The sequence below is a fragment of the Nerophis ophidion genome, linkage group LG18 (genome assembly GCF_033978795.1).
Source record: "Nerophis ophidion isolate RoL-2023_Sa linkage group LG18, RoL_Noph_v1.0, whole genome shotgun sequence".
Taxonomy (NCBI): domain Eukaryota; kingdom Metazoa; phylum Chordata; class Actinopteri; order Syngnathiformes; family Syngnathidae; genus Nerophis; species Nerophis ophidion.
This window is the reverse complement of record NC_084628.1, coordinates 14,276,175-14,294,186: the sequence shown is the minus strand read 5'-3', so window position 1 is coordinate 14,294,186 and position 18,012 is coordinate 14,276,175. Positions and strand designations below refer to the sequence as shown.

At 39.8% G+C, this 18,012-nt stretch overlaps 1 protein-coding gene across 1 annotated transcript in view; it reads left to right on the top strand.

The window, feature by feature from the left end:
- The window catches only part of wdr95 (WD40 repeat domain 95), a 57,670-nt gene that overhangs the window by 31,376 nt on the left and 8,282 nt on the right, over positions 1 to 18,012 (top strand). The window contains exons 20-27 of the mRNA XM_061878427.1: positions 45 to 104; positions 6,688 to 6,850; positions 6,941 to 7,030; positions 7,116 to 7,174; positions 11,186 to 11,324; positions 11,406 to 11,445; positions 11,605 to 11,693; positions 14,968 to 15,111. Coding sequence (XP_061734411.1) covers positions 45 to 104; positions 6,688 to 6,850; positions 6,941 to 7,030; positions 7,116 to 7,174; positions 11,186 to 11,324; positions 11,406 to 11,445; positions 11,605 to 11,693; positions 14,968 to 15,111 — 784 coding nt within the window. The remainder of the gene's footprint in view (positions 1 to 44; positions 105 to 6,687; positions 6,851 to 6,940; positions 7,031 to 7,115; positions 7,175 to 11,185; positions 11,325 to 11,405; positions 11,446 to 11,604; positions 11,694 to 14,967; positions 15,112 to 18,012) is intronic.

The window sequence follows — 18,012 nt, the reverse complement described above, 5'->3', positions numbered from 1 at the left end:
CATATTTATTGTAATTCAAACATTATGTTTTTTTTCGTTGTCAGGACTTACCTGAGGAGCCGCATCATATTCAAAGGCAACAGTCTACATGGCAGAATGATGTGGTAAACAAACCAAAATTAAATAAAATGAGTTTCAGTTTGATTCCTGGCAAGGGTTTGTTAGGAAGAACATCCAGCATAAAATTTAGGCAAAAGTTATTATTCTCAAAATAATTAATATACATCAAATGTTTAGTTAAGGGGGACCTATTGTGCAAAACCAACTTTTCGCACCTATTGGTACCTGTTTTTGTGTAGTTAGGAACTGCATATGTCACAAAAAAGTGAAATCAAACCACGGAATTATTGCGGAGATATTCATAAAACAATTTGCCTTTTTTCATACTTCATCCAGACGAGCCTTTTGGAATTTGCACAACTTGTAACGTTTTACCAACACGGTTGACATCACTGGATTTATCCATATTCGTTGAAGTTGTCCCCAAAAGATTTGTGCGAGTCTGCATTTGTAATCCAACGTTGTAGTCAATAAGCTCCTTATTTTCTCTCTTCTTTTGTTGTGGGGCAGACTGGCTCATACATGCACATGCATCCTCCGCTGTTGCCATTTCTAATACAAAGTTGCGTATACGTAGTTCTAACTAGTGGTCTAACTAAGGGTGAAACTACAAAAAAAATAGAATATAGCGCAAAGGTTGGTTTATTGCAGCAATTAGAGTTACAAATTTAAACTAATATATGATGGAGGCTCATAACATGCATTCCAAGATATTTCAAGCCTTTCTTTGATATAATTTCGATGATTATGTTTTAGTTTATCCATCCATCCATCCATTTTCTACCGCTTATTCCCTTTTGGGGTCGTGGGGGGCGCTGGCGCCTATCTCAGCTACAATCGGGCAGAAGGCGGGGTACACCCTGGACAAGTCGCCATCTCATCGCAGGGCCAACACAGATAGACAGTTAAAGAAAATCTCAAATTGAAAATCTTATAAAAAATTATGTTTTTCAAAATCCGCAAGCCATGATCATCAAAGTTGTACAAAAAAAGGCTTGGCATATCTTATTTTACATGTAATGTGTTTATATCACATATTAGTTTCCCATTTGAAGTTCGCTGACATGAATTAACTTCTGTACGATGTTATAATTTTTTGAGTTTCACCTGTACGTCAGTAGACTTGATATGGAAGCGCAAAAACAACAACATGGCTGACGCTGAGAAGAAGACACAGTCGAAGTGGAGACACAAAAATCACACGTCTCACGGTGTATTGTGTAAACTACACAATTTATCTACAGTGCTGCAAATTTACAGTAGATATTAAGTCATACATTTTCTGTAATTGAGAATATATGAGTAGTAACCTTGCCTTGCGTTTTCTGTATTAAAAAAAATACATATGAAGACAACTGTATTATATATTCCAAATTCTATCTATTATATAAAGCAGGGGTGTTGTTGTTGTCTTCATTTAAAAATAAAAAAATAATTTAAAAATGAAAAATAAAAACAAAAATATAATGTATATTTAAAGAGAAAATTTTGTCTGTTTTGTTTTGTAGTTGACATATTTTTCTTACGGGCTTCACGGTGGCAGAGGGGTTAGTGCGTCTGCCTCACAATACGAAGTTCCTGCAGTCCTGGGTTCAAATCCAGGCTTGGGATCTTTCTGTGTGGAGTTTGCATGTTCTCCCCGTGAATGCGTGGGTTCCCTCCGGGTACTCCGGCTTCCTCCCACCTCCAAAGACATGCACCTGGGGATAGGTTGATTGGCAACACTAAATTGGCCCTAGTGTGTGAATGTGAGTGTGAATGTTGTCTGTCTATCTGTGTTGGCCCTGCGATGAGGTGGCGACTTGTCCAGGGTGTACCCTGCCTTCCGCCCGATTGTAGCTGAGATAGGCGCCAGCGCCCCCCGCGACCCCGAAAGGGAATAAGCGGTAGAAAATGGATGGATGGATGGATATTTTTCTTACATTCTTACAAATTCCGTCCGAGTCATACCAAAGACTATAAAAATGGGACCCATTTCTTCCCTGCTTGGCACTCAGCATCAAGGGTTGGAATTGGGGGTTAAATCCCTGCCCACTGCTCCCCTCACCTCACAGGGGGGTGAACAAGGGTGATGGGTCAAATGCAGAGGACAAATTTCACCACACCTAGTGTGTGTGTGACAGTCATTGGTACTTTAACTTTAACTTTAACCTTAATGTGATACGAGCCATCAAAACCCGAGCTGTACCCGTGCCGTACTTTGGACAACCCTGATATAAAGTATTCATATTTATAGTATGATATATGATACCTCTTTTTAAGTCTAAATCAATTACATGTACATGTTATATACTAGTAGATAGTAATTTTTAATCATACATTTAAATATATTCCTATCGTATTTGGCTGTTATTGCTTTACTAATTATGGGGCGGCATGGCGTAGTGGGTAGAGCGGCCGTGCCAGAAACCTGTGGGTTGCAGGTTCGCTTCCCACCTATGGACATCAAAGTCGCTGCCGTTGTGTCCTTGGGCAGGACACTTCACCATTTGCCCCCGGTGCCGCTCACACCGGTGAATGAATGATGAATGAATGATTGGTGGTGGTTGGAGGGGCCGTAGGCGGAAACTGGAAGTCACGCTTCCGTCAGTCTACCCCAGGGCAGCTGTGGCTACAGATGTAGCTTACCACCACCAGGTGTGAATGAATGATGGGTTCCCACTTCTCTGTGAGCGCTTTGAGTATATAACAATAGAAAAGCGTGATATAAATCTAATCTATTATTATTATTATTATTATTATTATTATTATTATGCTGTATTTAACCTATAATGATTTAAAAGGGTCAAACGTTTCCTTGTGGTCTACATCAATGGTTCTCAAATGGGGGTACTTGAAGGTATGCCAAGGGGTACGTGAGATTTTTTTTAAATATTCTAAAAATAGCAACAATTCAAAAATCCTTTATGAATATATTTATTGAATAATACTTCAACAAAATATGAATGTAAGCTCATACCTTTTGTTTTTGTAGTACTTCAAGTTTCAAGTTTTCAGGTTTACAAGTTTATTCACAATACCATATAACATTTTTAGTGTTAAAATTAAAAAATGTCATTACCTTCAGGCCATGTCCGATCCAGTCGCTTCGCACCTCGGGAAAACAATCCACACCAAAGTCCTAGTCCTGACACATCCATTCTTTCATTCTCAAAATAATCTTACTTATCTCATCATATGAAATATAACTTACGTCACCAATTATTATTATTTTTTTTTTTTTGTGATTACTTATGGAGGAAATTGTGAATAAATTGAGAACAGGAAGTGAACAAAAGTTTTAGCAGCTGTTATGTAAAAGAAAAGGGGTAGGATTAAACAAACTCTGCTTCTACCTACTCCTTTTCAAACTCAAACTCAAACAGCAAACAATTTATAACATTACAGACCACACCAGACACAAGGCTGCAGACACTTCACTAAATAATCCAGCAAAATTGGCCAACCATTCAACGTTTCAAGTATTGCCTTTCTGTCAGGGTGAGCTACCTTATAGAGCTTTGCAATCGATTGGAGAAATTCCATAACAGATGTGAGAGGTGGAAATGGATTGTCTCCAAGCACTGCACAAACCAGTGAAGGTAGTACTGACACTCAAACAGGCCCACATAGAGAGGGGAAGTATTGCATTAGAGCATGGGTGTCAAACTCTGGCTCGAGGGCCAAATTTGGCCCGCCGCGTAATTTCACTTGGCCCTTGAGGCAATATCAAATTAACATTAGAGCTGGCCTGCTGCTGTAACACCGCATTCACCGCTAATACTCTTACTTGCCAACCCTCCCGATTTTCCCAGGAGACTCCCGAAGTTCAGTGTCCCTCCCGAATTTCATCCCGGGCAACAATATTGGGGGTGGGCCTTAAAGGCACTGCCTTTGGCGTTCTCTACAACCTGTCGCCACGTCCGCTTATCTTCCATACAAACAGCGTGCCAGCCCAGTCACATAATATATGCGGCTTATACACACAAACAAGTGAATGCAATTCATACTTGGTCAACAGCCATACAGGTCACACTGAGGGTGGCCGTATAAACAACACTGTTACAAATATGCGCCACACTGTGAATCCACACCAAACAAGAATGACACATTTTTGGAGAACACCCGCACTGTAACACAACATAAACACAACAGAACAAATACCCACAACCCCTTGCAGCACTAACTCTTCCGAGACGCTACAACATACACTCCCCGCTATCATCAAACCCCGTCCACCTCAACCCCGCCCCCGAAAAGAGGCATTCCATTTTTATTTAAATTTTATTTGATATCCCTTTGATATTTTTAAATTATTATTATTATTTGAAACTCGATTTTGCATGTCACTATAAATGTATGTACTGTAAGCCTTGATTGTTCAAGATTCAATGCAAAACTTGTTTGGGTCCCTATTAAAAGGTTAATTTGTTCAACCTCGGCCCGCTGCTTTGTTCGGTTTTAAATTTTGGCCCGCTCTGTATTTGAGTTTGACACCCCTGCATTAGTCTATAGTGGGAATCGTGACCCTATGATTTTATCTTCCATGTCCTTCTAAGATTTTTTTTTACACAATATAGCCTGTCAGAGAAAGGATAGATTAGTTGAATCACATAGGACAGGGGTCGGCAACCCGCGGCTCCAGAGCCGCATGCCGCTCTTTGACCACTCTGATGTGGCTCAGCCGCCTACTTGCTGACCGCCCGGAGAAGTCCGGTAGATTTCCAATTTTCAGTGTCTCTTTCAGAAATCTCCCGGGTTAACAATTTTCGATTTCCGCCCAGACGTCAACTTGGAGGACGTGCCGTGATGACAATGCTTCTAATACCCTTTCTACATGTCATCGCGCCAGGATTTTCACCATGCTGTCTGCGTGGCGGCCGGCCGGTCATGCTTAGGATGTGACCGCTATCTGAGCGCATACGCTACTGCAAGGCATACTTGGTCAACAGCCATACAGGTCACACTGAGAGTTGTGATATAAACAACTTTAACACTCTTACTAATATGGGCCACACTGTGAACCCACACCAAACAAGAATGACAAACACATTTCGGGAGAACATCCTCACTATAACACAACATAAACGCGACAGAACAAATACCCAGAATCCCATGTATCCCTGACTCTTCCGGGCTATATTATACACCCCCGCCCCCCAACCCCGGCCACCTCAACCGACGCACGGAGGGGTGGAGGGGGGGAGGGTTGGGTTGGTGGTAGCTGGGTGTATAATGTAGCCCGGAACAGTCAGGGATACATGGGATTCTGGGTATTTGTTCTGTCGTGTTTATGTTGTGTTATAGTGCGGATGTTCTCCTGAAATGTGTTTGTCATTCTTGTTTGGTGTGGGTTCACAGTGTGGCGCATTTTAGCAAGAGTGCTAAAGTTGTTTAAACAGCCACCCTCAGTGTGACCTGTATTGCTGTTGAATAAGGATGCCTTGCAGTCTCTCACGTGTGTCTGCAATAGCATCGTCAAACAATTCTTTGGGCCATCAGGGTATTCATACAAGCTGTAGAGGGCGCTAGCGGTAGTGCCAACATTGTATGCCCTTATTATTGTTCATTGGGTGAACACCAGCAAACTTTCAAGAGAATAAGTACTCTGAAATTCGGGAGTCTCCCGGGAAAATTGGGAGGGTTGGCAGGTGTGATGCTGTCAACCGGCATTCATATCAAACTCGCGGGACGCACTAATATTACATTTTCATATTAAGGTGTGGGCTGCGTGCTGCTATACATAGCACAAAGCACAAAAAAACTTTATGCAGTATTATTTCATTATAAAATTCAAAAGAGTTATGTGGCTCCCATTGTTTTCTTTACTTTGTGAAACTGGTCCAAATGGCTCTTTGAGTGGTAAAGGTTGCCCACCCCTGATAGGCTCTCAATGTTCAAATTGTACAAAATACATCTCTAAAGCTCGACAAGTACTGGGGTCCTTTATGCCAGTGGTTCACAAATGGGGGGACGCGTACCCCTGGGGGTACTTAAAGGTATGACAAGGGGTACGTGAGATTTTTTTTAAATATTCTAAAAATAGCAACAACTCAAAAATCCTTTATAAATATATTTATTGAATAATAATTCAACAAAATATGAGTGTAAGTTCAGAAACTGTAAAAAGAAATGCAACAATGCAGTATTCAGTGTTGACAGCTACATTTTTTGTGGACTAGTTCCATAAATATTGATGTTAAAGATGTATTTTTTTGTGAAGAAATGTTTAGAATTAAGTTCATGAATCCAGATAGATCTCTATTACAATCCCCAAAGAGGGCACTTTAAGTTGATGATTACTTCTATGTGTAGAAATCATTATTTATAATGAAATCACTTGGTTATTTTTCAACAAGTTTTTTGTTATTTTATATCTTTTTTTCCAAATAGTTCAAGAAAGACCACTACAAATGAGCAATATTTTGCTCTGTTATACAATTTAATAAATCAGAAACTGATGACATAGTGCTGTATTTTATTTGATTTTTCAACCAAAATGGCTTTGCTCTTATTAGGGGGTACTTGAATTTAAAAAAAATGTTCACAGCGGGTACATCACTGAAAAAAGGTTGAGAACCACTGCTTTATGCCGTCTTCTGTGCAAGAGGTCTGAGAGGAGAGAGAATAATGGGGTCTTTTCCTCAGAAAAGGGGCCATAAAGAGGATGTCCTCTGCGTGGCACATTGTCCTCCGTCCCTGGTGGCCACTGGCAGCTGGAACGGCGAGATTACAGTGTGGAATTTCATTTCCGGACAAATCCACAGTCGCCTGGTCAGCCCTCTTCCAGCAGAGCACCACAATGTTGACGGTGATCATGATAATAATAATAATAATATTAATTAACCTTTACAGTCGTTATAAGCTGTTCAGGTAACAAGGCCGTTTCATTGTGAAGCAGGGCTGGAAACCAGCGTTCCGTGCATGATCTTCCTCAATTTAGAGCACTTTTCCCCGGCCATAGCAGCTCTCCTGTCTCCAGGCACCGCGGGTTAGTCCTACTAACGACAACACTTTATGATGCGCTGCACTTTCTTGCCGCACCGGTTTAACGACGTGCTCTCTGTTTTTTAAAGGCTGCATAAATCTGTGGGATGTGAACGGCGGAGGGAAGCTGGTGACCTGCTTCAAGGCTGTAAGAGACTTGGATTATGAAGAAAAAAAACCTGAACGTTTTATTTCCTTGAAACCTTCAGACCTGCTAATTAAGATGTTTTGCTGTCACACCAGTAGTTGCTGCACAATGCCAAAGGGCAAATAAGCATATTTTGTAACTTTCAATGAGTTGCTAAAATGCACCTTTTTAGCTGTATTTTTGTTCATTTTTTTTCATGCTTGGCTCAGCTTTATAACAAAAAAAAAATAGAAGATATATCTTTTTTGGTAATATTTAGGGTAATAACTGGTTTTAGTGTGTGAGCCTGCCTTTTTTATTGTCTGTCGTAGCTTGAAGGGAAAAGGCAATGGTGTGACTTTATAAGGTTGTGCGCTGGTGTAACCTTTAAAAAGTATGTGTATATATTACAGGTCCCGGTTTGTGCTATTTTCGCACAAGTCCGATGCAATAAATGCCAACAGCGTAACATTAAGGAGACACAAGGACAAAGCGTGAGCTACACCATCACAGCTATGTGAGCGGTTGCGATTGATTCATGGCCTTGCGACTTTAAGTGCCAGAATTTTGGCCAATCGTCATGTCTGCCGATCAAATATGTCCTCAAGCGGTGCTCACGTCAACTGTCTGACACAAATGCGCCTCTGCACTACTCACCCAGGTCCCCAGTGCCTTGTTAACATTGGCGGACATGCATATGTGTGAAAATAATCTTGTAATTTCTCATTTATCGACAAAAATAAAGGAAAGTGCACAAAAGCGGGGTTAATCTACATGCAATGATTACCAAAAGTTTACGATCCACAAGCTCTTTTCAACTGCCCTTTGAGACATTTGTGATTAAGGGCTATATAATTAAACTTTGATTGATTGATTGAACTAAAGTGCTTTACAAATGAAATGTATTATTATTATTGTGTGAATGCTGCAAAGCATTCACACATACAACTTCTCCAGATTTTGGCGTGCTCTACCATCCACATTTTTCATCCGATTCAAACAGTTTCAACTTCAACCTGTTCAGCCTATTCGGGTACCGCGGGCTTTCCCTTAAAAAAATCCCCCAAAATTCCCATATTTCCCAGAATTGTAGGTTTTCCGGAGGCATTTTTCCCATTCAAAATGAATTGGCCATTTTTCAAACTTCCTCCATTTCCACATTTTTCAACTGATTCAAAACATTCCACCTTCAACACAATCTACCATTCTGGAAATTTAAACACATTTTTTTCCCAAGTTCCCAAAAATTCCAGGATTTGCCAGAATTCCTGGTTTTCCAAAGCTCTATTTTCACCCTTTTTTTCTGGTGACTACTACTCCCACATTCTTCAACCCAATTCAACGGTTTTACCGTCAAAACATTCCTCCTAATTAGGAAAAAAAACAAAGTTTTTTTTTGGAACTGGAAAAATTCCCGGTTCCAGGAAAATTCCACGAATTCCGCAATACCACTTCTCAATTCAACATGTTACTACTTCAACATTTCTTGACCGATTTTAAAAATTTCAACACCACCCTTTTCAACTCATTCAGACCATTCAAGTTTGTTACCTTTTTTTTTTTTTAATTCCCAGATTTTCCCGAAATTCCCAATTTTTTGGGAAACTCCCATTTAAATCAAGGGAGACATTATTCAAAGTTCCACAATTCCCACATTTTTCATCTGGAGTAGGGAGACATAAGGACAAAGCATGAGCAACACTATCACAGCTATGTGAGCGGTTGCGATTGATTCACGGCCTTGCGACTTTAAGTGCCAGAATTTTGGCCAATCGTCATGTCTGCCGATCAAATATGTCCTCAAGCGGTGCTCACGTCAACTGTCTGACACAAATGCGCCCCTGCATTACTCACCCAGGTCCCCAGTGCCTTGTTAACATTGGCGGACATGCATATGTGTGAAAATAATCTTGTAATTTCTCATTTATCGACAAAAATAAAGGAAAGTGCACAAAAGCGGGGTTAATCTACATGCAATGATTACCAATAGTTTACGATCCACAAGCTCTTTTCAACTGCCCTTTGAGACATTTGTGATTAAGGGCTATATAATTAAACTTTGATTGATTGATTGAACTAAAGTGCTTTACAAATGAAATGTATTATTATTATTGTGTGAATGCTGCAAAGCATTCACACATACAACTTCTCCAGATTTTGGCGTGCTCTACCATCCACATTTTTCATCCGATTCAAACAGTTTCAACTTCAACCTGTTCAGCCTATTCGGGTACCGCGGGCTTTCCCTTAAAAAAATCCCCCAAAATTCCCATATTTCCCAGAATTGTAGGTTTTCCGGAGGCATTTTTCCCATTCAAAATGAATTGGCCATTTTTCAAACTTCCTCCATTTCCACATTTTTCAACTGATTCAAAACATTCCACCTTCAACACAATCTACCATTCTGGAAATTTAAACACATTTTTTTCCCAAGTTCCCAAAAATTCCAGGATTTGCCAGAATTCCTGGTTTTCCAAAGCTCTATTTCCACCCTTTTTTCTGGTGACTACTACTCCCACATTTTTCAACCCAATTCAACGGTTTTACCGTCAAAACATTCCTCCTAATTAGGAAAAAAAACAAAGTTATTTTTTTGAACTGGAAAAATTCCCTTTTCCAGGAAAATTCCAGGAATTCCGCAATACCACTTTTCAACATTTTTTGACCGATTTTTAAAATTTCAACACCAACCTTTTCAACTCATTCAGACCATTCAAGTCTGTTACCATTTTTTTTTTTTAATTCCCAGATTTTCCCGAAATTCCCAATTTTGGGGGAAACTACCATTTAAATCAAGGGAGACATTATTCAAAGTTCCACAATTCCCACATTTTTCATCTGGAGTAGGGAGACATAAGGACAAAGCATGAGCAACACTATCACAGCTATGTGAGCGGTTGCGATTGATTCACGGCCTTGCGACTTTAAGTGCCAGAAATTTGGCCAATCGTCATGTCCGCCGATCAAATATGTCCTCAAGCGGCGCTCACGTTAACTGTCTGACACAAATGCGCCCCTGCATTACTCACCCATGTCCCCAGTGCCTTGTTTACATTGGTGGAAATACTTTTGTCATTTCTCATTTACCAACAAAAATAAAAAAAGTGCACAAAAGCAGGGTTAATCTACGTGCAATGATTACCAAAAGTTTACGATCCACAAGCTCTCTTCAACTGCCCTTTGAGACATTTCTGATTAAGGGCTACATAAGTAAACTTTGATTGATTGATTGATTGATTGAACTAAAGTGCTTTATAAATTAAATGTATTATCATTATTGTGTGAATGCTGCAATATATATATATATATATATATATATATATATACATATATATATATATATATATATATATATATATATGTATATGTGTATATGTATGTATATGTGTGTGTATATATATATGTATATATATGTATATGTAGATGTATAAATGCATACCTGTATGTATGTGTATATATATATATATATATATATATATATATATATATATATATATATATGTATATGTATATATATAAATGCATACATGTATGTATATATATATATATACACATATACACATGTATATATATATATATATATATATATATATATATATATATATATATATATATATGTGTGTGTGTGTACATACATACATAAAATAGTGTCATCATAGTGTGAATTATTTTACCAAAATAGGGACTTTTGTCAAGGCTATAACAAATTATTCATGTGTACATTGTTTCTTCAGGGAAACTATGCTCCACTATACAAACTTGTCAATTTACGAACCATGTTCTATAACCAATTAAGTTCGTAAATCAAGGTTTTGCTGTATATAAATAGTCCTTATAAAACTAGTAGTGCTCTTTTCATTGCTTAAGTCATTCGATACAAAAAACAGTTGTCAAAATATGCCCAGCAAATTTTATACAATTCTTCATCATGATCGCCAACGAGATACAGTATAATTATGCAATGTAAAATAACAAAAACATGTTAAATGAACAATGGACATGCTCCTTAACTTCCACTTAATGTTTTTCCAGTCCAAACGACAACAAAAGATCACAAAAATGTCCAAAACGACCGAAGGCGCAGTACTGTATGCTGCCGATCGCATTGGCTATGTTTACATATACGACATGGGGAAGTTAACTGTTGGCCCCCAACCCAAGCCACTGAAAGGTCAGCTTTTATTGTCTTAGACACACTCAGAAGTAAAATTTGCGTGTGTATGCAAACTCACATTGTGTCCTATTCTTGCAGCTGACGCCTTCTGGCGAGCCCACACCAGCAGAATTACAGGGTAAGATATGTTTCTTCGTCATTTTAGCAGTTGCTGTATATTTCAAGTTAACGCTAAGCAGGCAACAGCGCCGTATTACAGTGCACAGTCTATTAATCATCACGGAGGAAGGACGTTTGAAAAAAAAAAAAAATCTGATGCACCTTCATTGTGCTGCAGCCTGGAGGTTGTCGACAACGATCAAGTTGTCCTCACCTCCTCCGTAGACCTCACAGTGCGCCTCTGGGGTGCACACGGACAATTCATAGGTGAGTGGGTGTACAGTTGATCCAGCCGCTTCACAGCTGTAAGAATAGTTAGCATTGACTTTGTATGAAATGTCACCGAATGAGCTGCGTGATGATGTCAGCGCCAGCTTGATGTAGACTTATTTTCAAAATCTGGCAGTTTTTCGCTTTTGGGGGTTGCATCAAAGCCATAAACCAGACCGGCATTGATGTTTTTTCATTTTTTTATTTTAACTAGGCATGGGATGCTTGCTGTGTTGAAGCATATATTAATACTGTGACAGCATCCCTTTCCTAGGTTTTGTGTACAAGGCCAATGTGGATACGTGTGTGTTAAGTAGTCCCGGCAGCTTTCATGCAACCTTCAAGGCCTACTGAAATTAGATTTTCTTATTCAAACGGGGATAGCAGGTCCATTCTATGTGGCATACTTGATCATTTCGCGATAATGCCATATTTTTGCTGAAAGGATTCACGTAGTAGAGAACATTGACGATAAAGTCCGCAACTTTTGGTCGCTAATAAAAAAGCCTTGCCTGTACTGGAATTAGCAGACAATGTGCGCGTGACGTCACCGGTTGTAGGGCTCCTCACATCCTCACATTGTTTATAATCCTAGCCGCCAGCAGCAAGTGCAATTCGGACCAAGAAAGCGACAAGTTCCCCATTAATTTGAGCGAGGATGAAATATTCGTGGATGAGGAAAGTTAGAGTGAAGCACTAAAAAAAAAAAGAAAAAAAAAAGGCGACGGCAGTGTGAGCGATTCAGATGTTATTAGACACATTTACTAGGATAGTTCTGGAAAATCCCTTATCTGCCCATTGTGTTAATAGTGTTTTAGTGAGATTATAAAGTCATACCTGAAAGTCGGAGGGCTGCAGTGAACGCCAGTGTCTCTCAGAGAAGCCAATGGAGGAGCCAAGATCACAGCTGCCTTTTTGACAGCTACAGGAGGAGGTCGCATAATCCACTCAAGTCTCCAGTAAGAGCCGACTTAATATCACAATTTCCTCATCCAAAAACTTGCTGGTTGGCATGTGGTAGAGAAACACGTTCATTTGACCGCTCTGTTCCATATTAAATCTTCACAACAAACAAAGAAACACCGGCAGTGTTTCGGTTGCTAAAGGCAGCTGCAATCCACCGCTTTCCACCAACAGCATTCTTCTTTATAGTCTCCATTATTAAATGAACAAATTGCAAAAGATTCAGCAACACAGATGTCCAAATTACTGTGTAATTATGCGATGAAAAGAGACGACTTTTAGCCGTAAGTGGTGCTGGGCTAATATGTCCCCTCCAACCAATAACGTCACAAGCACGTGTCATCATACGCGTCATCATTCCGCAACGTTTTCAACAGGAAACTCCGCGGGAATTTTAAATTGTAATTGAGTAAACTAAACCGGCCGTGTGTTGCAATGTTAATATTTCATCATTTATATGTAAAATATTAGACGGCGTGGTCGGTAGTAGTGGGTTTCAGTAGGCCTTTCAAATTGGTAATATTGCCAGAGAAGACTATTTCCACTCATTCTGTGACAGTTTTGTACAAAAACTGGGCTCATTTGGGCTGTGTGAAAATGGCTGCCCCTCATATAGGCAGTTCACGCGTTGTGCGTAGGGTTCTGTAAGCGTAAATGTGAATTTATTACATGCAAACCCTTAGGTAGCCGCTTCCTGCTCCGCCACGGTTAATAACAAAGGAGAAAATTTGCTTGTCTTGAAAAACAGTGGTACTGGGTTTGAATCCTGGTCATCCATCCATTCTCTACCGCTTATTCCCTTCGGGGTTGCGGGGGGCTCTGGAGCCTTTCTCAGCTACAGTCAGGTGGAAGACGTCGTACACTCTGGACAATTCGCTACCTCATCACAGGGCCAAAACAGATCCACACATCCCCACACTATGAACATTTTTTAGTGTTGCCAATCCATTTTTCCCCAGGTGCATGTCTTTGGGGTGGGAGGAAGCCGGAGTACCCGGAGGGAACCCACAAAGTCACGGGGAGGACATGCAAACTCCACACAGAAAGATACCGAGCCCGGGATTGAATTCAGGACTACTCAAGACCTTCGTATTAAGAGGCAGAGGCACTAACCCCACCTGTTCCACCGTGCTGCCCTATATATATATATATATATATATATATATATATATATACAGTGAGGCAAAAAAGTATTTAGTCAGCCACCGATTATGCAAGTTCTCCCATTTAAAATGATGACAGAGGTCTGTAATTTTCATCATAGGTACACTTCAACTGTGAGAGACAGAATGTGAAAAAAAAATCCAAGAATTCACATTGTAGCAATTTTAAATAATTTATTTGTAAATTATGGTGGAAAATAAGTATTTGGGTCAACCATTCAAAGCTCTCACTGGTGGAAGGAGGTTTTGGCTCAAAATCTCACGATACATGGCCCCATTCATTCTTTCCTTAACACGGATCAATCGTCCTGTCCCCTTAGCAGAAAAACAGCCTCAAAGCATGATGTTTCCACCCCCATGCTTCACAGTAGGTATGGTGTTCTTGGGATGCAACTCAATATTCTTCTTCCTCCAAACACGACCAGTTGAGTTTATACCAAAAAGTTCAATTTTGGTTTCATCTGACCACATGACATTCTCCCAATCCTCTGCTGTATCATCCATGTATCCATTTCGGTATAACTCAACCCGTGAATGATCGTAACTCGCTCTTATCTCACAACTGCTGAACAATCGGCAGTCAGGTAGGCAAGAAAACTGCGCCAGGAAGCCCGTCATTGAGCTTGTGGGCAGTCTAAAGGGACAAGCTTCAATCTGAGCGTTGGTTTTCAGCCTGGCACAAGTGTTTGAGTTGTCTCCATTCAATTGTGTTACATTATTATTTTGTATCTAAAAATTACATAACAAATATTTGAACTCTTTGAATTGTCTGAACTGTTTGATACTGGTCAGGATGTGTCGATGCACGAGAGGATGACACTGGAAAAACGGCGTTACAATGCCAGCTGTGTGTAAGAGGTTACAAGTCAGCTCAGGCAAACAACAGGAGTCAGTCTTAAGCGCTGTAGCTCAGTAAGAGGATGCACGTACGGCTTTATAAACCCACCGGAGGACCCTGTTGGGAAGTACAGTACACACTACAAGCAATGCCACACACCGCCTGCCTACACAATTCTGCTTGAGTGTCAAGTAAACAACTCCCACACAACAGGGAGATTCTTTGACAGACTGTGGCTCAATTAAGGCGTGCTTATTTTGAAGGAGAGTGACACTCACCAACCAGCAAACCTCTGCTACATCTCTAGGTACCTTTGGCCAATCGGACATGTGGAATGTCCACATCACATCATCCTGGAAGCATCCCGCTGTTCCTTATGAGGTCTTGACTGATCCTCTCAGCATGCCGGATTGTGAACTTGCCATAGGAAAGTCGTCTGATGACATCGATTGTCAGGCAGAAGGACTACAAATCAGGACTTAAAGAGTGGGGCAAATATAGAGTATTATCTATTTATTTTTTTAAACATTAGTCTTGACTTAGTTCAAGGATTTTTCAAAGCGTAAAATATTATCAGAGAATAACTAGCCCCCCCCCCAACCCTGAAAGGGACAAGCGGTAGGAAATGGATGGATGGGAATTTATCAGAATAATCTGAATGAATAGATTTTTTTAATGCAAGACCAAGTAAGATAAATCAGAAATTGTCAATCTTTTTAAGTTTTACGAGCAAAAACATTGAGAGAAATTTATTAAAAATACTAAATTTATGTCTTTAATGAAATCATTTGATCAAAATTATACTCACAAATAAATTTAAATAAATAAATGTAAAGGTTTTGAAGTGCATATTGATTTAAATAAAAATAAAAATATATATATATCTATATATTATATACAAAAGTATATACAGTAGTTATATATATATATATATATACACAAATATATATATGTATATATATATGTATATATATATATATATATATATATGTATGTATATATATATATATATATATATATATATATATATATATACATATATATATGTATGTATGTATATATATATATATCCATTTTCTACCGTTTTTTGGGGGTCGCGGGGGGCGCTGGTGCCAATATCTGCTACATTCGGGCAGAAGGCGGTGTACACCCTGGACAAATGGTTACATCATCGCAGGGCCAACACAGATAGACAGACAACATTCACACTCACATTCACACACTAGGGCCAATTTAGTGTTGCCAATCAACCTATCCCCAGGTGCATATTTTTAGAGGTGGGAGGAAGCCGGAGAACCCAGAGGAAACCCACGCAGTCAGTCACGGGGAGGACATGCAAACTCCACACAGAAAGAAAAATTTGAGTGTGATGTGAGCTTGGACGTTAAATCCTACTGAATAGCTCTTAATCTCCTTCCCTTTATGCGATGTGAAATTACCGGTATTGAAATCAGCCTCCTCCATTTTGAAAATGATTACAGGGGAAGTGTCACTCGTGACGTCATGAGTTGGGAAGCGAGTTTGACCCGGAAGTAATTCAAGGCAGGCGCATATTACAAACCCTGTTTCCATATGAGTTGGGAAATTGTGTTAGATTTAAATATAAACGGAATACAATGATTTGCAAATCCTTTTCAACCCATATTAATTTGAATGCACTACAAAGACAAAATATTTGATGTTCAAACTCATAAACTTTTTTTTTTGGCAAATAATAATTAACTTAGAATTTCATGGCTGCAACACGTGCCAAAGTAGTTGGGAAAGGGCATGTTCACCACTGTGTTACATCACATTTTCCTTTAACAACACTCAATAAATGTTTGGGAACTGAGGAAACTAATTGTTGAATCTTTGAAAGTGGAATTCTTTACCATTCTTGCTTGATGTACAGCTTAAGTCGTTCAACAGTCCGGGGTCTTGTTGTTGTATTTTACGCTTCATAATGCGCCACACATTTTCGATGGCAGACATTTCTGGACTGCAGGCGGGCCAGGAAAGTACCCGCACTCTTTTACTACGAAGCCACGCTGATGTAAGACGTGGCTTGGCATTGTTTTGTTGAAGTAAGCAGGGGCATCCATGATAACGTTGCTTGGATGACAACATATGTTGCCCCAAAACCTGTATGGACCATTCAGCATTAATGGTGCCTTCACAGATGTGTAAGTTACCCATGCCTTGGCCACTAATACACCCCCATACCATCACTGATGCTGACTTTTGAACTTTGCGCCCAAAGCAATCCAGATGGTTATTTTCCTCTTTGCTCCGGAGGACACCACATCCACAGTTTCCAAATATAATTTGAAATGTGGACTCGTTGTCAGGCTTGCCCCTGACAGTTTGTTTGTGTTTAAGTTTTTTCTTCTTGTCAGCGCTCTTATTTTGTCTGTTTCCTGTGTTTCTCCCTGGGTACTGTTTCCCCTCAGCTGCGGCTGATTGGCACCTGGCCACACCTGGTGTCAATCAGCCCGCTCCTATTTAGACCTGTCTTCCCATCCAGTCTGGGTTGGATTATTGTAATACCTGTCGTTGCTACCTGTCGCTCCTGTCGTGTCAATGTCATTTTCTACTTGTCGTTCCTACTGGTCGTGTGATTGCAGCGTAGCGGTGAGCTGTATTTAGTAGATGTTTGTTGCTTACTGTTTTTTGTTCCCTGCTTCCAATTTTTTTGTTCATAGCCTAGTTTGTATCCTTTGTTTGGTTTTGTTTTAGTGTTTAAATTAAAACCATGTTTTCTTACTCAATGCCTGCTCTCTTCTCTGCATCTTGGGGTTCGTCACAAACAAACTCTCACACTCGTCAGACCACAGAACACTTTTCCACTTTGCATCAGTCCATCTTAAATGAGCTCGGGCCCAGAGAAGCCAGCGGCGTTCCTTGGTGTTGTTGATAAATGGGTTTTGCTTTGCATAGCAGAGTTTTAACTTGCACTTACAGATGTAGCAACCAACTGTAGTTACTGCCAGTGGTTTTATGAAGTGTTCCTGAGCCCATATGGTGATATCCTTTACACACTGATGTCGGTTTTTGATGCAGTACCGCCTGAGGGATTAAAGGTCCGTAATATCATCGCTTACGTGCAGTGATTTCTCCAGATTCTCTGAACATTTTGATGATTTTACGGACCGTAGATGGTAAAACCCCTAAATTCCTTGCAATAGCTCATTGAGAAATGTTGTTCTAAAACTGTTTGACACCCTATACTTGTTTGTGAAATACTTAGCATTTCATGGAAGCTGCTTTTATACCCAATCATGGCACCCACTTGTTCCCAATTAGCCTGCACACCTGTGAGATGTTCACAATAGGTGTTTGATGAGCATTTCTAAACTTTATCAGTATCTAT